Source organism: Oncorhynchus keta, chromosome 10 (genome assembly GCF_023373465.1).
Source record: "Oncorhynchus keta strain PuntledgeMale-10-30-2019 chromosome 10, Oket_V2, whole genome shotgun sequence".
NCBI lineage: Eukaryota > Metazoa > Chordata > Actinopteri > Salmoniformes > Salmonidae > Oncorhynchus > Oncorhynchus keta.
Genome location: NC_068430.1, coordinates 61,356,341 through 61,379,037, shown reverse-complemented (window position 1 = coordinate 61,379,037; position 22,697 = coordinate 61,356,341). Strand labels below are relative to the sequence as shown.

Sequence of the window (22,697 nt, the reverse complement as noted above, 5' to 3'; positions counted from 1 at the left end):
AGAACTTAAATTATTATCCCTTTCCATTATAAACTTGGTTGAAAAGACTAAGGGCTCCATTCAATCAAACTTGGCAACAAAAACAAAATATAGTCCAAATGTGGCCTGAGCTGCCCTCTTGAAGTGCAGGAAACATTTGCGGGATTTGACAAAAAAAGTTTGCCAACAATAGGAGAAATAACTACATAATTTCAGAATAAACCAGCCAATCTCACAATGTCAAGCTCTGCGAAGATTAGGGTCGTCACAAAACAAAAGGTTAAAAGACACCAGCTCTGTTTGGAGTGGCAACGTGTCACTATTTTTCATCCAGACTCCCCAGTTCTTCACCCTGTTCTAGCATCTTAAAGCCTGGGCATCTGAGATGAATGGTATTGTGACAACCCTAGCAGAGGCTTTAGACACCTTTGGATAATCCCATTTAACCAAAATTAAAAGGGCTTGGGACAGAGAGCTCAGGGACACCCGACCCCATACGACCTCTCGTCTCCCCCTAAATAATACAATTATCAATCAAATGACTCAATCAATTCGTGGGAAAAAAACAGGAGGAAAGTACACGCCCCGGCAGGCCTTAATTACCACCAGTGATTCAAGAACAGTAACTTTTAACAACAAACATATTGTTGTGAGGCTGAGGTAAATGGGGGACATCTGCTGACCTGCTGACTAATCTGCTGTGACTTGGGCTCCCAGGACTTGAGTAATCACCTCACTGCAGTGTTCACCCATAGTAAACTATTTAGCTTAACAAGATCTTTTCACATCAGATCTTTCACAGGGCTGATCTGACTGGTCAAAATACCAATTAGTTAGGAGAAGAAAAAAAATCTGAATTGGGATGCCTGTCAAAACGCAGCCAAATACTGAGGTACAAGTGTCTTATGATACTTATGTCTCAGGCAGAGGTGGCCAATCTTCTCTGGGCCTGTGTGGGTACAGCCAAGCAGTAACAAAACTAAGTGATCAACTAAACCTAGTCTTCAGTAAATACTTGGAGAAGTTGAATCAGATATGTTCCTTGTGGGTCCGATTGACGACCCCTGGTTTAAACTTTGAGGCGTGGTTTCCCGGACACAAATTAAGCCTTGACTAAAAAGCTCAATGGAAAATCTTAATTGAAAATGCTTTTTAGTCCAGGATTAGGCTTAATCTGTGTACAGGATGTGTAGCACTGAATTATGTTGTCTTTTAGCCTCCCACACAACCTTCTTACCTCCAACCTCTGCATGATCTCCCGGACGTCGTCCCAGCATCCTTCCTGCGTGGAGAACACCACACACTCGCCTCGCTCGTAGAAAAGCCGGACGCTCCCGGATGTTGAGCTCCAACCGAGGACATCGCGGCAGTAGCAGTTGAACACCACCTCCTTGGACGCCTCTTCGATCAGCACCACAAACTCATTGGAGACGGCCAGCAGGCAGCCAATGTCTGCTGACTGGCCAAAGTCCCGGGCCACCACGGCCCAAGTGACCGCACCGTAGCTCTGGAGGTGGGCGTTGCGCCGGGGTCGGCTGCGCTCCTTCTTCTTGACACCCAACGAGATGAAGCTGAACTTGGCCGCCGAAGAGTCCACGGGGGTGGCGCTTACAAAGTTCTCTGCCAAATCCTTCAGGTACTCTTGGCGCGTGCGCATGGCCATGGCGCGGAACTTGTCCGACTTATGCACTGCATTCTCGCCGTTCATCATCTTGGCCAGGAGGAAGTCCCGGAACATGGCCGACTTTGGGAAGAACACCCCCTGGGGGATAGGAGGACCGAAGGCGGGCACGTCTTTAGATCTGGTGACCGCCACACTAAAAACAAAGAAAAACAGCCATTTTAATCGCTCTGTCATTTTGCATCATAATCTTTTCTAAGTAACACAAATAGGTCATAACAATACATTTGAGAGAGATCTGTTGGGGGATTTTGAATTTCAGCCATTACGGCCACTCCCTGGAAATGGAAAGGCTCCAAACTGTTGTTCTGCTAATCCGAAATTACAAGAGCAGAACAAGTGGTTTCACAACCAACCGTACGTCATATTAGATAGCTGAAGTGCTGTTGCATTGCGTGAATATAATGGACTACATTAGCATATTTTTACAATGCTCTATTATAAATAGAGGTGTGGTATCAGTTTAAACAAATAGAGGTCCTTTCAACTCTCACAGTGGTGTTGGTAGTGACAAGCAACTGATGATTCTGTATGATCAGAATTCTGATTCAAGACTCAGGTCCGCTAACAGTAAGGGCCGGAAATCATTGTAGTGGAATTTAAGTAGTTTCTTTGAAATTGGACAGCAACATATACAAATCAAAAATAACATCTCCAAATATGTTTTGATTTATAACAGGTGCAGCAAAATGCTTGTGTTTCTAGCTCCAACAGGGCAGTAATAGCTAGCAATACAAAATCGTAAAATACACAATCAAGAAAAAAAACTAGCAATGTCAAGAGACTGGAATATATATACTCACATACATATATTGATATGTAAAAGTCAGTACAGACAGTATTGTACAGCAGTAGGTATACAGGTTGAGCCATGACTAGAATTCAGTATATAAAGTGAATTCGGAAAGTATTCAGACCCCTAGACTTTTCCCACTTTGTTACATTACAGCCTTATTTTTCACTCATCAATCTACACATAATACCCCATAATGACAGGTTGACATTTTTATTTATTGATTAAAAGTATAAAAAAACATCTATTATGTTTACATAGGTATTCAGACCCTTTTCTCTTTTCTGCAATTACAGCTTCAAGTCTTGGGTTTGAAGCTACAAGCTTTGCACACCTGTATTTGGGGAGTTTCTCCCATTCTTCTCTGCAGATCCTCTCAAGCTCGTCAGGTTGGATGGGGAGCGTCGCTGCACAGCTATTTTCAGGTAATTCCAGAGATGTTCGATCATGTTCAAGTCCGGGCTCTGGCTGGGTCACTCAAGGACATTGAGACTTGTCCCGAAGCCACTCCTGCATTTTCTTAGCTGTGTGCTTAGGGTCATTGTCCTATTGGAAGGTGAATCTTAGCCCCCAGTCTGAGGTCCTGAGCACTCCGGAGAAGGTTTTCATCAAGGATCTCTCTGTAGTTTGCATCATTCATCTTTCCCTCAATCCTGACTAGTCTCCCAGTCCCTGAAAACCTCTCCACAGCATGATGCTGCCACCACCATGCTTCACTGAAGGGATGGTACCAGGTTTCTTCCAGATGTGACGCTTGGCATTCAGGCCAAATAGTTCAATCTTGGTTTCATCAGACCAGAGAATCTTGTTTCTCATTTAGATGCCTTTTGGCAAACTCAAAGTGGGCTGTCATGTGCCTTTTACTGAGGAGTGGCTTCTGTCTGGTCACTACCAGTTCTCCCATCCCCACAGAGGATCTCTGGAGCTCTGTCAGAGTGACCATTGGGTTCTTGGTCACCTCCCTGACCAAAGCCTTTCTCCCCCAATTACTCAGTTTGGCTGGGCAGCCAGCTCTAGGAAGAGTCTTGGTGGTTCCAAACTTCTTCCGTTTAAGAATGATGGAGGGCATTGTTCTTGGGGACCTTCAATGCTGCAGAATTCTTTTTTGTACCTCGACACAGTCCTGTCTTGGAGCTCTACGGACAATTTCTTCAGCTTCATTGCTTGTTTTTTGCTCTGACATGCACTGTCAACTGTGGGACCTTATACAGACAGGTGTGCACCTTCTCCAAATCATGGTCAAACAATTGAATTTGCCACAGGTGGACTCCAATCAAGTTGTAGAAACGTCAAGGATGATCAATGGAAACAGGGTGCACCTGAGCTCAATTTTGTATCTCATAGCAAAGGGGCTAAATACTTACATAAATAAGGCATCTGTTTTTATTAATTTTTTATTTGCAAAGATTCCTAAAAACCTGTTTTCGCTTTGTCATTATGGGTTATTGTGTGTAGATTCATGAAAACAATTAATTTGATCAATTCTAGAATAAGGCTGTAACTTAACAAAATGTGGGAAAAGTCAAGGGGTCTGAAAACTTTCCGAATGTGCTATAAATATAAAGTGGTTAAACAGTATGTGAACATTATTAAAGTGACTAGTGTTCAATGACTATGTACATAAGGCGCAGGGTAGAGTACCACATGGTAGCCGACTAAAACAGTGAATAAGGTTCAGGGCAGGGAACTGAGGCCTGGATATAGAAGCTGTTTCTCAGTTTCTCGGGCCCAGCTGCCTTCAAAATGGTAGCGGGTTGAACAGGCTGTGGCTCGGGTGGCTGAGGTCCTTGGGCTGAGCACACTCCTGTGAAGCCCCTGTGTTGAAGATCAGTGTGGCGGAGGTTTTGTTGCCTACCCTTACCACTTGGGGTCGGCCCGTCAGGAAGTCCAGGACCGAGTTGCACAGGGAAGGGTTCAGACCCTTCAGTACCAGTCAAAAGTTTGGACACACCAACTTATTCAAGGGTTTCCCTTGATTTTTACTATTAGAATAATAGTGAAGACATCAAAACTATGAAATAACACATGGAATCATGTAGTAGCCAAAAAAGGTGTTAAACAAATCAAAATATATTTAAGATTCTTCAAAAGTAATCTTTCTTGGCCCAAGCAAGTCTCTTATTGGTGTCCTTTAGTAGTGGATTCTTTGCAGCATTTCGACCACGAAGGCCTGATTCACACAGTCTCCTCTGAACAGTTGATGTTGAGATGTGTCTGCTACTTGAACTCTGATGCATTTATTTGGGCAGCAATTTCGGAGGGGGGGTAACTCTAATGAACTTATCCTCTGCAGCAGGGGTAACACTGGGTCTTCCTTTCCTGTGGCGGTCGTCATGAGAGCCAGCTTCATCATAGCGCTTGACGGTTTTTGCGACTGCACTTGAAGAAACGTTCAAAGTTCTTAAGATTTTCCGGATTGACTGACCTCATTGTTTTAAAGTAATGATCTGGCAAGAATAGGGCCTTCTTCTGTATACTCCCTCTACCTTGTCACAACTCAACTGATCGGCTCTAACGCATTAAGGAAAGAAATTCCACAAATTCACTTTTAACAAGGCACACCTGTTAATTGAAACGCATTCCAGGTGACTACATCATGAAGCTTGTTGAGAGAATGTCTAGAGTGTGCAAAGCTGTCATCAAGGCAAAGGGTTGCTACCTTGAAGATTCTCAAATATAAACAAATATTTCAATTTTTGAAACTTTTTTGGTTACTACATGATTCCATGTGTGTTATTTCAAAGTTTTGATATCTTCACTATTATTCTACAATGTAGAAAATAGTAAAAATAAAGAAAAACCCTGGAATGAGTAGGTGTGTTCAAACTTTTGACTGGTACTGTAGGTATTTATCTTGTTCAGGTAGGATTGGGCAGGGTGCAGTGCAATGGCAATCACCCGGGGTCTGTTGAAGCGATATGTGAATTGTAGTGGGTCTGGGTTTCAGGTAATGTAGGTGAGATATGATCCTTAACTAGCCTCTTAAAGAATGATGACAGAAGTGAGTGCAAGGGGCGATAGTAATTTACCTTCACTTTCTTTGGTACAGTAACAATGGTGGACATCTTGATGCAAGTGGGAACAACAGACTGGGATATGGAGACGAAATACATCCGTAAACACTTCAGCCAGCTGGTCTGCACATGCTTTGAGGACGTGGCCCTGCAGTCTTGCGAGGTTTAACACTCTTAAATGACTTACTCATTTCGGCCACAGAGAACGAAAGCAGAGTCCCCGTGTGCGTTGGTGGCTCGATGTAGTTTTCCTCGAAGCAGGTGATGGTGTTTAGCTCGTCCAGGAGCGAGGCGTGGATGTCCGCGGCGTGTCTGGTTTTCCCTTCATAAATCGGTGATTGTCTGGAGTCCCTGTCACATATGGATCATGTCTGAGACGTTTAATGCAAATCCACTGTGTACCGTTGTTTTGCCTCTTGATTGTGTTACTGAGGTCGTCTGCTTGTACACATCCATGTTCCCAGTCACCTTGCCATGGTTAAATGCGAAGGTTCGCGCTTTCAGTTTTGTGAATGCTGCAATAAATCCACGGTTTTTGGTTTGGACGAGTTCTAATCGTCACAGTGGGAACAACATCCTCTATGCACTTGCTTATTAACCCATTCTCCAAGTCAGTGTGTAAGTAAATACTGTTCTCAGAGGCGAACCAGAATATTTCCAGTTCCGCGTGATCAAAAACAAACTTGAAGCATAGATTTCAATTGGTCAGACCAACATTGAGCAGTCCATACCACAGGAGCTTCCTGATCCTGTTTTGCATAGCCTAAAAAAGGGAGAGTAGCAATGATCCACGGTCCGTGTTGCGCATGTATCACAGGAGATGTGTTGATATAATTTCTGTAGCGTTTTCCTCAGATTTCCTTTATTAAAAGTCCCCAGCTACAATAAATGCGGCCTCAGAATAAGCGGTTTCCAGGTTGCACATAGAAAAGTGTAGTACCCTGAGTGTCGACTTGGGTGGGAATATACACGGCAGTGACGATGACCGAAGAAAATTATTTTGGGAGGTAATGTGGTATTCCTGATTGGGAGAACTTTACCACAATCACACAGTTGTTAATCATGAAACTTGTTTTATTTTTCCTGAATCATTTTTTCTTCCTGTCTGTGCGATAGACCGAGAACCCTGCTAGCTAAATGGACATGGACAGTATGTCCACAGATAGTGTTTTTTTTACAGAATCATAGCTATGTTACAGTCCCTGATGTCTATCTGGAAGGAGATCCTCGCCCTAAGCTTGTCTAATTTATTGTCCAGGGACTGAATGTTAGCAATGGAGGGAGTTGACACTTGATTCAACAATCATTAAAGAGGCACTTCTGAATGATTGACTCTTGTAATGATTGGATTCCAGCCTTATTGAAATTGGGCCCTTAGGTACATGAATGATTGAATAAATGCAAGTTAATTTAAACCAGCTCTCCACATCTCTCACGCCAAATGTTTTAGAAGTATCGGCGGTCTGCTTTGCTCACCTGTAGCAAACATTTTCTGTGCAAGGGTTGTGGACTTTGACGATGATGAACACGTGCTGGAAGTGCGAGCGAATGTTTTGGGGAGTGAAGGGAAGAGCACCAGGTTCCTGGAAGATGACGGTGACAATGTCATTTCCAATGTGTCTCTTCCTCAGTAGCTAAATGGCAAGAAAAGGAAACGGAAAAGAAAAAGCACATTAGAATTCAGAAATGTAAATGCCCTTACAGTACATGAGAGACTATGACAGTGTCTCAATGGTCTCAAAAGGCCTAAAAAAGACCTACATGGTACGCGAAAGAGATATATCCAATTCTTTATCACGAGTCAAGCTGTTAAGTGGTCAAGGAAAGGATATGGAGGACAGTACAACCTGTTTATTTGGAGTCTATCAGAGGGCATGTGGGAGCTATAATGCTGTCATATTGCTTACACCTCTCATATCCTTGCCAATCAACAGAAGTGTTAAAGGCAGTGGCTAGGGTCCAGAGGTTCCTAACAGGGCGATAACAGACTATGGCCTCCTGATGTCTGTTAAGTCCCTTGGTGTAGGGTAGGTGGTAAACAAACAGGATGAGGGGTGGAATAGGCCGGATCAAGGGGCTCAAGTAGTGGCAGAGCCTTTGCAGACCTTGGGGGCTTACAGCTAATCTCAGAAATCAAATGGGATCCCAGGGGAGGAATGAAACTTCAAATCCTGATAATCCTGATAATCAAGGCCCAAGACACATGCGATGCACAAGACATTTGGCCCATTCAAATTTCCCTAACGCGCTTAGAAAGGACACTGGCCCGGTATAGGTGGATTTCTATGAACGCGGGGCAGTTTGTCAGTCCTGATTCCTGGACATACTCTGCAGAGTGGCACAGTTTAAAGATGGCCGAAAATCTTTATTGCTGTAACTGAATTTTAGACCTCCAGAATAGTCCATTAATTTAAAAAAACAGTGAATTGAATTAGAGGTCGACCGATTAATTAGGGCCGATTTCAAGTTTTCATGACAATCGGTAATCAGCCTTTTTAGACGCCGATTACATTGCATTCCACTAGGAAACTGCGTGGCAGGCTAACCACCTGTTACACAAGTGCAGCAAGGAGCCAAGGTATGTTGCTAGGTAGCATTAAACGTATCTTACATAAAACACTCTTCAAATAATCACTAGTTACCTACACATGGTTGATGATATTACAAGGTTAGCTAGCTTGTCCTGCGTGCATATAATCAATGTGGTGCCTGTTAATTTATCATTGAATCACAGCCTACTTCGCCAAACTGGGGATTATTTAAGTGCATTCGCGAAAAAAGCACAATCGTTGCACGAATGTACCTAACCATAAACATCAATGCCTTTCTTAAAATCCATACACAAGTATATTTTTGAAACCTGCATATTTAGTTCAAAGAAATTCATGTGAGCAGGCAATATTAACTAGAGAAATTGTGTCATATACAGTGGGGGAAAAAAGTATTTAGTCAGCCACCAATTGTGCAAGTTCTCCCACCATAATTTGCAAATAAATTAATTAAAAATCCTACAAAGTGATTTTCTGGATTTTTTTCTCATTTTGTCTGTCATAGTTGAAGTGTACCTATGATGAAAATTGCAGGCCTCTCACCTTTTTAAGTGGGAGAAGTTGCACAATTGGTGGCTGACTAAATACTTTTTTGCACCAATGTATATATATGTAAAAAAAAAAAAAAAAAAAATCTAAATCGGTTGATCTGTAATCTGAATGCTGTTCCCAAGAGCTTTACGTAAAATACTGCTTACAACTGCAAAGCAAATAGAATCAACATGGTGCACATGACAATTCATTTATAGACCATGTTGCTATGGTCTAGATAGAAAGACCCACCCAGGCATATTCAGACACCAAGCAGAGTGGAGAATTTAATTGAGGAGTGCATGCGAAATTGTTGTCGTGGCAACATCTCCAGCAATAGCATTTCCAATTAACAAGTCACTGACTGGGGGAAATTATGCACGACTCCGAAATGATGAGTGCCAATTCCTAATATTGGAGAGCAGATTGTGACTAAAGGATCAACATGGAAAGCTACCAGTTGTAGCAAATGGGTAGAAACTATAAGGAATGTTCATGATAATGATCACTATAATGATGATAAAAAAGGGTTGCAGTTAGAGTCATTGACGTCAGTGAGAAAAATATACATTTTTCAGAGCAGCACAATTCTTCTCTCGCTTGACTTGAGTTTCTGGGGGGGGTTACTACGCTAACATATGTAATTGTTTTAAGATGGTCATAGCAAGGATCATTTAGCTATTTGATGTTGAATTTTAGAACCCCTTTATCTATCCCCCCCAACTATTAAAGCATTACGGCACTTAAGCCCATAGAAACACATTGATAACTGATTCATACATGGGAAAGCAGATAGTAAAATAAATAAAAAATAAAAAAGTTTATTATTTTTGCACATTTTTAACCCAATTTGTTTGGTCTGACAAGCTCAACCACCTTCCACTGTACATGTGGAAGGCCACCACTAGTGGATGTGGTGGATTGAGACGCAGCCCATGCAATAAAACAGGTACAACTATCTTAAAACAGACCGATTTGATGGGGGTGTTTTTATTTTGGTTTCATCTGACCGGGGCAGCGGAAATTGACTCGAGGGTTATGTGCAGTGGTGTAAAGTACTTTCAAGTACAACTTAAGTACTTTTGTGGGGTATCTGTACTGAACCATTTATATTTTTGACTTTTATTTATAAGTTTTACTTCACTAAATTCCGAAAGTAAATAATGTACTTTTTACTCCACACATTTTTCCCTGGCACCCAAAAGTACTCGTTACATTTTGAATGCTTACCAGGACAGGAAAATGGACCAATTCAGGTGCTTATCAAGAACATCAATGGTCATCCCTACTGCCTCTGATCTTGGCAGACTCACTAAACACACATGCTTAATTTGTAAATGAGTGTGCCCCTGGCTTTCCGTAAATAAAATAACAAGAAAATGTCAAATTTTTACATTTGATACTTAAGTATATTTTAGCAATTACATTTACTTTGATACTTAGATATTTTTAATACCAAATACTTTTACTCAAGTAGTATTTTACTGGGTGACTTCCACTTTTACTTGAGTAATTTTCTATTAAGGCATCTTTACTTTTTCCTCAAGTATGAAAATGGAGTACTTTTTCCAGCACTGTTTATGTGCACATCTCCAGTCAGGATTCAGCCTTTAATGTTTTGAAAATCTGACCTACTAGATCTTTGTGTTTATTATCAGTGTTCAATAGCACCTCTGAAGTGGCACTCCTAAATCTGGCTTTAAGGGCAGTTACAGCAATATTCAAATACCTGTGGCAGTGACGTTTGCCAAGACCAATCTCTCAGTTTACTTACACAAATGTTGGGTGTCCACTGCGGGTGGACACAGATTGACTAGTGCTGCTTTAAAGGGATACTTTCAGATGTTGGCAATGAGGCCCTTTATCTACTTCCCCAGAGTCAGATGTACTAGTGCATAGACATTTTACGCATCGGTGTCCAGTATGAAGGAAGTTGGAGGTAGCGTTAGCCCAATGACTGGAAGTCTGCGGTATCTACTAGCATGCTAGCAGGTACCCATAGACTTCCAGTGTCCACTCACCTGTTGTCTGTTGTTGGGGGTGTAGGGGAGCAATGTGGACACGTGGAACATCAGCTCATAGTCTTTGTAAGTAGTGTAGAGAGAATGTGTTCCAGTGGAATCCGCTGTAACACCCAAACAAAGAATTTAGGTCAGAGCAGAGACATTCTAAACAGAATTTAAAATAATGTAATATTGTAGGCTCTGGAGAAAAAAAATATCTAATTACATGATCTGCAATAAGATCATTGAATACAGCAATAATAATCCTGTGGTATTTCCAGGGACGGACTGGGACCAGAAATGGGCATTTCCAACACTCTGGACCATTCGTTTCCTTGAGGTCCCCCATTATTAGTCAAATAACAATAACACTGCACAAATTATTTTTAAGACAGATCAGGCAATCTTGCATTTGCCTGAAATGCCCTATGGCCAGTCTGTTTCTGGGTATTTCTAAATGGCCAGAGCTTTCCCCAGAGCTCGGAAACGACACTGGCCATTGTTCCTGTATGGTGGCTTTACATGAAAACTGGGCAGATTGCGTGTCATTTCCAGGAATCAGGATAGACAGACTGACACAGCTTTAAGATGGCTTAAAATCTTGACTGCTGTAACTGAATTTCAGACCTCCAGAATAGCCCATTAATAATAAAACAGTTATCTGAATGCTTTCCCCAAGAGACTTATGTAAGATGTTGCTTACAACTGCAAAGCAAATAGAACCAACAGAGTACACATGACAATTCATTTATAGAGTGTTGCTATGGTCTATATAGAAAGACCCACCCGGGTTTATTCACAGACAACAAGTCGAATCAAGCTTTATTTATACAGCTCATTTCAGACATGGAATGCAACAGATGCAAAAAACAAGGAAAGGAAAGCTTAAATATTTACTACACAACAAACAAGAATAAAAACTAAAGTGTGACAAACTGAATAACTAAAAAGCACCCTAAGGAAAAGCAAAGCAAAAAACACGAGTTTTAAGATCTTTTAAATATATGTCCACAGTTTTGGCCCCCCTCGGGTTCTCTGGCAGGCTATTCCAGAGGCTGGGGGCATAATAACTATAGACTGTCTATAGTGGAGAACTTAACATGGAGTGCATGCGACCAGCCTGTCTTTAATTTGACTGAACTGCTCAATGGTAGGTCTATTTCTAAATTCCTGTATTTCAGCACAGAGATATACATAAATCTCTATATCTATATCTATCTATCTATACAGAAACCGTATTTATCTAAAACTTTGCACTCACATGTATTTACATCCCTGTTAGTGAGCATTTCTCCTGTGACAAAATAATCCATCCATCTGACAGGTATGGTATATCAAGAAGCTGATTAAACAGAATTATCATTACACAGGTCCAGCTTATGTATTAAAGCCATTTCGTGGGGTAAAACTTCATTCTTATTGGCTGGGCCTCTAAGGCCCGCCCATGGATGCACCCCTTCCTAGTCATGTGAAATCCATAGATTATGGCCTAATGAATTTATTTCAATTGACTGATTGCATTATATGAAATGTAACTGAGTAAAATCTTTGAAATTGTTGCATCTGTCTGTCTGTATGTACAGTATATACACTACCGTTCAAAGGTTTGGGGTCACTTAGAAATGTCCTTGTTTTTGAAAGAAAATCAAATTTTTTGTACATTAAAACCACTTAAGCCTACCCCTTAATTTTTCAAACATTCTGTTAAAAATCGCGCAACATTTCAGCGTCCTGCTACTCATGCCAGGAATATAGTATATGCATATGATTAGTATGTGTGGATAGAGAAACACTCTGACGTTTCTAAAACTGGTTAAATCACGGCTGTGACTATAACAGAACGTGTGTTTCATCAAAAAGCGCAAGGAAAACTGATCACCGAAAACTGGAAAAAATATCAATGCGCCACTTGCATGTATTGTCTATGGGACAGCAAATTAGATGGGGCTGAGATTGCAAGTCCTACAGCTTCCACACGTTGTCGCCAGTCTTGTCAATTGCCTGGGTGTTGTTTCTTGGTCAAAAGAGTAAGAGAGACCCCATTCTTTCCGGTCTCCGACAGGATGTTTTGGAAGAGAGATTTCCGACCATGATTTGAAGACGTGGAGCTATTGAATACACATCGCCCCGTGATCAATTTGATAGATTATTAACGTTTACTAATACCTAAAGTTGGATTACGAAAGTATTTCGAAGTGTTTTGCGAAAGTTTATCGTCGACTTTTTTAATAAAAAAAAAATGACTTTGCGTTTTAAAACGCAGTTTTTTTCTGGATCACACACTTTTCATAGATCGATATTTGGGGTATATATGGACCGATTTAATCGAAAAAAAAGACCCAATAGTGATGTTTATGGGACATATAGGAGTGCCAACAAAGAAGCTCGTCAAAGGTAATGAATGTTTCATATTTTATTTCTGCGTTTTGTGTAGCGCCGGCTATGCTAATTATTTTGTTTACGTCCCCTTCAGGTATTTTGGGGTGTTGCATGCTATCAGATAATAGCTTCTCATGCTTTCGCCGAAAAGCATTTTAAAAATCTGACTTGTTGGCTGGATTCACAACGAGTGTAGCTTTAATTCAGTACCCTGCATGTGTGTTTTAATGAACGTTTGAGTTTTAACGAGTGCTATTAGCATTTAGCGTAGCGCATTTGCATTTCCAGATGGCTAGATGGAGCGCCTGCGTGTCGGGTGGGCTTAAGAGGTTAATATGCATTAGGGGGCACTATTAAAATTTTGGGATGAAAAACGTTCCCGTTTTCAACAAGATATTTTGTCACGAAAAGATGCTTGACTATGCATATAATTGACAGCTTTGGAAAGAAAACACTCTGACGTTTCCAAAACTGCAAAGATATGGTCTGTGAGTGCCACAGAACTGATGTTACAGGCAAAACCCAGATAAAAATCCAACCAGGAAGTGCCGCATTTTTTGAAACCGCCTCATGCCAATGACTCCTTATATGGCTGTGAATGAGCTACGAATGAGCTTACATTTTCCACGTATTCCCCAAGGTGTCTACAGCATTGTGACGTCTTTTTAGGCATTTCCATTGAAGAATGGCTGTAAGGGACCATATATGGCATGTGGTCACATGGTGTCTCCCGCAGAAAATCTTGCGTAAAATACTGAGATAGCCATTTTTCCAATCGCTTCTTATGAGAAACCAATTGCCTCGACGGATATATATGTTAAAAAACACCTTTAGGATGGATCCTAAACAACGTTTGCCTTGTTTCTGTCGATATTATGGAGCAAATTTTGAAAAATGTTTGGCGTTATAGTTCCGGTCGATCCGGTCGATTTCCCAGCCAAGCATGATGAAGAAACGGGAGCTATTTCGCCTACAAAAATAATCTTTTTGGAAAAAAGGAACATTTGCTATGTAACTGGGAGTCTCCTGAGTGAAAGCATCTGAAGTTCTTCAAAGGTAAATGATTTAATTTGGTTGCTTTTCTTATTTTCGTGAAAATGTTGCCTGCTGCCAGGGAAACCTAGCATAGCATTATGCCATGATAAACCTACACAAATGCTTGTCTAGCGTTGGCTGTAACGCATATTTTGAAAATCTGAGATGACAGTGTTGTTAACAAAAGGCTAAGCTTGTGTTTGAATATATTTATTTCATTTCATTTGCGATGGTCATGAATAGGAAAAGTTGTGTTATGGTAATGCACTTGAGGCTATGATTACGCTCCCGGATATGGGATTGCTAGTCGCTAGAGGTTAAAATAACATAAAATTGATCAGAAATACTATTGTAGCTGGAAACGGAGTCCCATTATCAGCAACCATCGCTCCTGTGTTCCAATAGCACGTTGTGTTAGCTAATCCAAGATTAACATTTTAAAAGGCTAATTGAGCATTAGAAAATTATTTTGCAATTTTGTTAGCACAGCTTTAAACTGTGGTTCTGATTAAAGAAGCAATAAAACTGGCCTTCTTTAGACTAGTTGAGTATCTGGAGCGTCAGCATTTGTGGGTTCGATTACAGGCTCAAAATGGACAGAAACAAGAACTTTCTTCTGAAACTTGTCAGTCTATTCTTGTTCTGAGAAATGAAAGCTATTCCATGTGAGGAATTGCCAAGAACCTGAAGATATCGTACAACGCTGTATACTACTCCCTTCACAGAACAGCGCAAACTGGCGCTAACCAGAATAGAAAGAGGAGTGGGAGGCCCCGGTGCACAACTGAGAAAGAGGCCAAGTACATTAGTGTATCTAGTTTGAGAAACAGACACCTCACAAGTCCTCAACTGGCAGCTTCATTAAATAGTACCCGCAAAACACGAGGTCTCAAAGTCAACAGTGAAGAGGCGACTTCGAGATGCTGGCCCTCAAAGCAGAGCTGCAAAGAAAAAGCCATATCTCAGACAGGCCAATAAAAAAGGAAAGATTAAGATGGGCATAAAACACAGACACTGGACAGAGGAACTCTGCCTAGAAGGCCAGCATCCAAGAGTCACCTCTTCACAGTTGACATTTAACACCCCTACTCTTAAGATAAGTGCCATGGGATCTTTAGTGACCACAGAGAGTCAGGTCACCCATTTAACGTCCCATCCGAAAGACGGCACCCTACACAGAGCAATGTCCCCAGTCACTGCCCTGTGGCATTGGGACATTTTTTTAGACCAGAGGACAGGGTGCCTCCTACTTGCCCTCCAACACCATTTATCCGTATAATAAAAAATAAAAATAAAAATAAAAATCGCATTAATTTTGCAGAGTAAAAAAAAATTCTGGCCATGTAACACCTCAAGCATTTTTCAGTGTACAGAGAGACATGGACCTTCTTTGGAATGTTTTTTTTTTGCAATCTACCACATTTTTTCAAACTTTCAAGTTTGCTCCTATCAAAAGATAAATCATTCAAAACTGAATTCTTCAGTTTTGAATGATTTAGAGGATGTACAGTATGTGTCCAGCTGGGCCCTCATCCCCTAATTTCTTGAACATTTATCAAGCATATGATAAATCAAATGATTATAAAATATATAAAACAAATGTGTGTGTTGAGTCATGAACTCTTACTTTTGTTGTCCAGCTGGGCCCGGTACTTGGTGAAGCCCTTCAGCCTGACCCTCTGGCCCAGCAGCTCCAAGAACTCCTCCAGGGCGGGGCTGGCGCACTCATTGTTGTACATCTCCTCTTCGGTGCTCTGGCCCGCCTGGCAGTACATGATGCCCACCTTGTGCTGAAAGCTCAACTGGAATGACAAAGAACAATAAGGGTGGGGTTATGACATGCCAATGTCTGCCCAATATCTGTTTATGCTATGCTAATGTGTGGAAGAACCTTGTAATTTAGGGGTGGGTTATAACCTGGGGTTATGATCTGCCTATGTCTACCTAATGTCTGTTTATTATACGATAATATATATACATATATATATATATATATATATATATATATATACAAATATATACATATATATATATATATATATATACATACACAAATATATACATACAAATACATACATACATACAAATACACAAATACACATACATACACATACACAAATACACAAATACACACACATACATACATACATACATACACATACATACATACATACATACTCAATGCAAATCTTATAAAAAGGAAACTGGCATAAAGCTTATGAAACATTTATCCAAATGCTTGGGCTCATGACCAAATTATAGCAGGTGTTATTTTTCATAAGACACGTCATTTCAGAGCAACACTGAGATGGGACATACAGTATTCAACGATGCATTCCTCCTTATCTACACTCTTGATTGAAATGCTCTGTAGCGTCAGAGACGGTTGCCGGCGCCGGTGTATGGTGTCAAATTAGACTGAAACGCCCCTGTAAGGCCTCAGGGAGGGAAGGATATATCAAGCGCTGTACCAGCCCAGTGCATTTTATCTTCTGCTATCAATACCTATTACCTGACACCAGGTGCTGAGATTGTTCAGATGGCTAGCACTAAGTGTGCTATCAGAGGAGTTGACACACACAAAAGAGGAAATAATTACAGTGCGAGTGGCCCTCACACCACACCTAACGGTTGGTCCTGAATAATTTATTAATCTTAGAAATGCTGTAGGATGAAACATTTTTGTGTGTGTGTGGGGAGGCTGGGGGGGGTACACAAGACCAAAATCTGCAGACCCTCACGAAACTCAAAGAAGGTCCTCATAAGCCAGTGGGGGTGCTCACTGCTCACAGCTAGGCAACATGACGAGACGAGCAGTCAAAAAAAAAAAAAGCATTAAATCGAGAAGTCTCAATTTGCTTGGCTGGTCTCTTCCCATCTCTCACATTGTCGTGCCAACACAGCAAAAATTCAGTGGGATGTGAGGCCATATTGTTTTGGATAAGGGAACTGGAATCTGTACCGCCTTAGTAAATGATTCACACTTGAGGGGGATAGGGGAAGTACTGCTGGTAAAGCGACGTTAGATTGCCATTGATGGTTGTCTTTACTACGTATCTGCACGGTTGATTAACGAGTAGATCACAATAATAGCATTCCAGTCCTACTTACAGTAGATATCACCGGTGAAAGCTCATTATGATATTATCACATCAATGAAATGTAACATAATTAAACGTAGTTGAATTAAACAACATGGAATTAAACTTAATCAAATAGAGGAATAAGAGAGTTGACCCCTAGACATTCCTTGAGGTCAAGATTCCCCCTCCTCGCCTCTCACCAGCTTTGCTCCAATAGATTTACAAACCACCTGCCACGCTCCCCAAATGAAAGAAGCTTGTATGAAACTTGATCTCATCAATACTCTGATATTGCACCCTGATGCCATTTCTCCCACTGCTGTTACATGCTTTAGGGATTGATCTATCTTGATGCACGTCTCTGGTTACCCAGAAATCCAGTTACATGGCAATACCGCTTATTGTTTTTTCCCCTGTCCAGAGATGAGTGAATATTCCACCATATTGATACTAGATACCGGAGCCATGGTAGCATAGAAATATAATTACTAGAATGGGAGAAAACCCCTCAGACGGTGGCAATTGGATTTCTTTGCATGGTAGTCATAATTGGGAAAATAAATGTGATTAAAGTCTAGCCTCTGACTGAGTGGTGAGTTGTGTATTTGTACAATATCCTGGTTTCCCGCTGTGCCAGACATAGCCCGAAAGGCAGTATGCTGAATCCGTAAGTGCTTGATTGATGATAAGGGCTCAAAAACAGCAAACTAAATATCTGGGTTTTTGCTTAACACAGTAAAGCAATCAATATTTGCAATGTAATCCCTTGTTTTAAGCGGAAATACCTACTTGTGACAACAGTGATGTATAAGATATGTGATTGTATTAGGATGTGTCATACTGTGCACTCAATTGCAATACAAATACCTTCGTCATTTACCGGGCGAATTAAAAGCCCCAATGCAGTCAAAATCCTGTGTTTTATATATATTTCCACACTATGGAGGCTGGAATAATACTGTGAAAATGACAATGCCCTTTTAGTGTAAGAGCTATGTGAAAGGTTTTGTTGGGATGGAGATTTGGCCTTCCTGGTTATATAACCAGGCGGTAAATTAGTTAATGGACCCACAAGAAAGAGAATCCCAAACCTCTGTGACAATAACATCTAGTTTTTAAGTTTACCCCTCCCCACTCAGAAAGTCCTAGCAAAAGTATTGTATGAAAAATGTCTCTTTGCTAAGAAACTATTTGTTTCTTTTAGACTTGTGGTCACCAACCGATCCGTCAATCTCCAAGGCTTTCCTAGTCAACCGCCAAACATTTCTGTAATTATTTTTTTGATTTGTTTGGTGCTGTTGGCGGTGTGCCTATTTTGAATAATTCCATGTGTCTGAATGTAGAACTCCGCCCAACTGGTTGGCCCAGAAAACAAATTAAGTGCACCTACAGGCTTACCACTGGCCAATCAGACAGCTCAGATCACTGTGTCTGCACAGTTTCCTCGAGCCATAGACAAGTCTAAAAAGTCTAGAGCGCACAGCAAAGTTGATACGGTGAGATTTCAAAACGTAAAATCATGACTGGAGAGACTCAATGAATACAGCTGCTGTTTTGTGTGTAAGTTCACGTTTAAGTTGTTATTCAACACTGGCAACACTTTATTCACTTTGAGAAGCCATCAAATGGGTTCTCCCTACTTCCACTCACACTACAACCAGCACGGCAGCTGCAATAATGAGTTTAGCAAAGTGTTTCGATAAGCTTGCGGGGTTATTATTAGGGGCTTGTGTATATTTTATTTCATTTTCTCTGATCATAGCAGTGACAACATGAATTTCACTATTAGCTGGAAGGCTGTGTCCCCTTCTCTCAGTGGGAGGGAGGGAGAGCGGAGAAACAGTGAGAGGCAGCCTCACCGCTAGCGTTGATCCAAGGGTTTTTACACAGCACATTTAAAAAAAATTATAAACTTGGTTGCATCGAAGCTCTCACTGCTGCCCCCTCCAACTGACCATCAGATGCAGGCCATCAGTCCAGCGAAAGCTAATTACGCTCACTCAGCTGTGCCTCAAGTAATACAACAAGTTATATATTACCAGTGTGATCACATACCGAGAACAACAACAATGGCAGGGCTATGCATGCTTAGCCAAAATGCAGCGATAATGTATAGGGCCTATAGCCTCCTGCACAAACAGGTTAAAGAAGGATTTGTAAGCCTGAAGACAATTGAGACAGACTGTATGTGTGTGCCATTCAACGGGTGAATGGGCAAGACAAAATAATGAAGTGCCTTTGAACAGGGTATGGAAGTAGGTGCCAGGCATACAGGTTCGTGTCAAGAACTGCAACTCTGCAAACTCCTGGATTTTTCACGCTCAATAGTTTCCCGGGGCTGTATAATAATAAAAAATATATAACATTGAGGAGATTTTTTTATCCAAAGCAAATTACAGTCACGCACGCGTCATTTTCTGGGGGGTATTGTTGGTCGGGTGAATTGAACCCATTATCCTGTCATTGCAAGCGCAATGCTCTACCATAAGCAATGTTACGAGGCAGAGCAGGTTAGAACCTTTTGTATTGACCTGTGGCTTTATTATGAAACTCCCATCAGTACTTCCATTAAGCTCACTAAAGTTAACTGCAACCATTAAGTCGATTGAACTGCCCTGAGATCAGCAGAAAGGTGACTCCAAGAAGAGGGAGTTTGTTAGGATCAAAAGAAATGTAGAATTAGCAACGCCCAGGTAAAAAGTTAGATAGAAACCAGTCTTCTGCAAACCTAACCCTGGGGTAGAAATGTTATTTTTCAGCAGGTTAATTACACTATTTTCAATGCAGAAAAACACACCAGAATGACACCAGAAAGGTTTGAATGTTGCTGCCCACCAATGATTCCCAACCAAATAGATTATTTTGAAAAAAAAACAATGGATAAATGTTGCCCGAAGAGTTGTGCAGGGGTGGAAGAACATTTTTCAAAATGAATCACAGCTGCAATGGCTGCCAAAGGTGCTTTCACCAAGTATATACAGAGTTGAAGTCGGACGTTTACATACACCTTAGCCAAATACATTTAAACTCAAGTTTTTCACAATTCCTGGCATTTAATCCTAGTAAAAATTCCCTGTTTTAGGTCAGTTAGGATCACCAATTTATTTGAAGAATGTGAAATGTCAGAATAATAGTAGAGAGAGTGATTTATTTCATTTTTCATTTCTTTCATCACATTCCCAGTGGGTCAAAAGTTTACATACTCAATTATTATTTGGTAGCATTGCCTTTAAATTTTTTAACTTGGGTCAAAAATTTAAGGTAGCCTTCCACAAGCTTCCCACAATAAGTTGGGTGAATTTTGGCCCATTCCTCCTGACAGAGCTGGTGTAACTGAGTCAGGTTTGTAGGCCTCCTTGCTCGCACACGCTTTTTCAGTTCTGCCCACAAACTTTCTATAGGATTGAGGTCAGGGCTTTGTGAGGGCCACTCCAATACCTTGACTTTGTTGTCCTTAAGCCATTTTGTCACAACTTTGGAAGTATGCTTGTGGTCATTGTTCATTTGAAAAGACCCATTTGTGACCAAGATTTAACTTCCTGACTGATGTCTTGAGATGTTGCTTCAATATATCCACGTAATCTTCCTTCGTAATGATGCCATCTATTTTGTGAAGTGCACCAGTCCCTCCTGCAGCAAAGCACCCCCACAACATGATGCTGCCACCCGTGCTTAACGGTTGGGATGGTATTCTTCGGCTTGCAAGCCTCCCCCTTTTTCCTACAAACATAATGATGGTCATTACGGCCAAACAGTTCTATTTTTGTTTCATCAGACCAGAGGGCATTTCTCCAAAAAGTCCCCATGTGCAGTAGAAAACCGTAGTCTGGCTTTTTTATGGCAGTTTTGGAGCAATGGCTTCTTCCTTGCTGGGCGGCCTTTCAGGTTATGCCGATATATGACTCGTTTTACTGTGGATATCGATACTTTTGTACCGGTTTCCTCCAGCATCTTCACAAGGTCCTTTGCTGTTGTTTTCACTTTTCGCACCAAAGTATGTTCATCTCTAGGAGACAGAACACGTCTACTTCCTGAGCGGTATTACGGCTGCGTGGTCCCATGTTTTTTTTAACTTGCGTACTATTGTATGTACAGATGAACAGATGAACGTGGTACCTTCAGGTGTTTGGAAATTGCTCCCAAGGATGAACCAGACTTGTGGAGGTCTACAATATTTCAGTTTGAAGGTAGGCCTTGAAAAACATCCACATGTACACCTCCAACTGACTCAAATGATGTCATGGCTTTAGAAGCTTCTGAAGGGCAAATTGACAACATTTTCCGGAATATTCCAAAATGTTTAAAAGGCACAGTCAACATAGTGTATGTAAACGTCTGACCCACCAAAATAGTGATACAGTGAATTATAAGTGAAATAGTCTGTCGGTAAACAATTGTTGGAAAAATTAATTGTGTCACGCACACAGTAGATGTCCTAACCGACTTGCCAAAACTATAGTTTGTTAACAAGAAATGTGTGGAGTGGTTGAAAAACGAGTTTTAATGATTCCAACCTACTTGTATGTAAACTTCCGACTTCAACTGTACACACACTTTGAAAATGTGGAGTAGGTTTATACATTAAAAAAAAATGTTTTAAAATCAGCAAAATGTTAAGACTGTGCAAATTTCACTTGCGACTGTGTCTATGATCACTCACCCCCTGTTGGTCCAGCTTGAGGAGCTGCTCAGGGACCTTGGGTGAGCTGGTGGCCAGCCTGAGACACTGGATGTTCAGCTCTGGAACCACATACTCCAGCACCTCCTTCAGCGGTAGGCCCCTGGCCATGCCATGCTTGGCGGTGGAGGGCACGGCGTCTTCCAGGATGGCCCCTCGGAGAGTGGTGAGCTGGGGAGGACAGAGAGAGAGAGAGGCTGGAGTTTAGCTGGGGGTTTAGCCTTGACGGTTGAGTTGGAGTTTGAGTAACAATTTACAAACAACTTTCATGAATAAAGTTGCAAATGATAAGTTAGAAATAACTATTTTATTATATGCAAAAGTTTTAACCCCCTAGTGTCCATCAAAATCTGTCAGTTTAAGCTAGAGATGTGTTTTTTTGGTTGCATGGGCTGCATCTCAATCCAACACATCGCCTATGTCACCCTGTGGCAGAGCTACAGCACTATTGGTCAGACCAGGAGACATCCCGAAAATCGGTCTTCTCCGTCTGTAGCATCCTAACAGTTTGTCACGGGACTCGTCTAAAGTCAGTAACACTGATGTACCAACGTTTGTCTGTAGTGTCCAAACCATTTGGGCTACAAACTAATATGATCACACTGCAGAAAGGGGAGACTCCATTTTGCTCTACAGTATTCAGAAGTGTCACGGGACTCGTCTAAAGGTAACCCAAACAAATGAATGAATGTAAGTATGGAGGTAGTTGTGCCAAATGGGTTAAAAAAAACTACAATATTTCCTGAGCTTTCTTATATCTCCTAGATAAAGGACATACACTTCAAAACCCAATTTTTTGGTGTATTTTTTGCTATTTTTGAATGTGTAATTCAATGCGTTTCTATGGGCTACAGTAGTAAAAACATGATCCATGGTATGACATTCTTAAAACAATTCCATATGTTGGCTTAGACGTAGGAATTAAGCACTTCTAGGCATTTACAATCAATAAGCTTTTAGTTACAACATTGA

The 22,697-nt window shown here is 41.1% G+C and overlaps 1 protein-coding gene across 4 annotated transcripts in view; it reads right to left on the bottom strand.

Annotated features, from left to right (window-relative positions):
* Positions 1-22,697, bottom strand: part of LOC118389126 (signal-induced proliferation-associated 1-like protein 2) — a 101,887-nt gene that overhangs the window by 35,775 nt on the left and 43,415 nt on the right. For all 4 annotated transcript variants that reach the window (XM_052527430.1, XM_052527433.1, XM_052527432.1 and 1 more), the window contains exons 4-8: positions 21,708-21,896; positions 15,592-15,766; positions 10,569-10,672; positions 6,944-7,101; positions 1,217-1,796 (exon numbers count right to left, since the gene is read on the bottom strand). In XM_052527430.1, the coding sequence (XP_052383390.1) occupies positions 1,217-1,796; positions 6,944-7,101; positions 10,569-10,672; positions 15,592-15,766; positions 21,708-21,896 (1,206 nt within the window). The remainder of the gene's footprint in view (positions 1-1,216; positions 1,797-6,943; positions 7,102-10,568; positions 10,673-15,591; positions 15,767-21,707; positions 21,897-22,697) is intronic.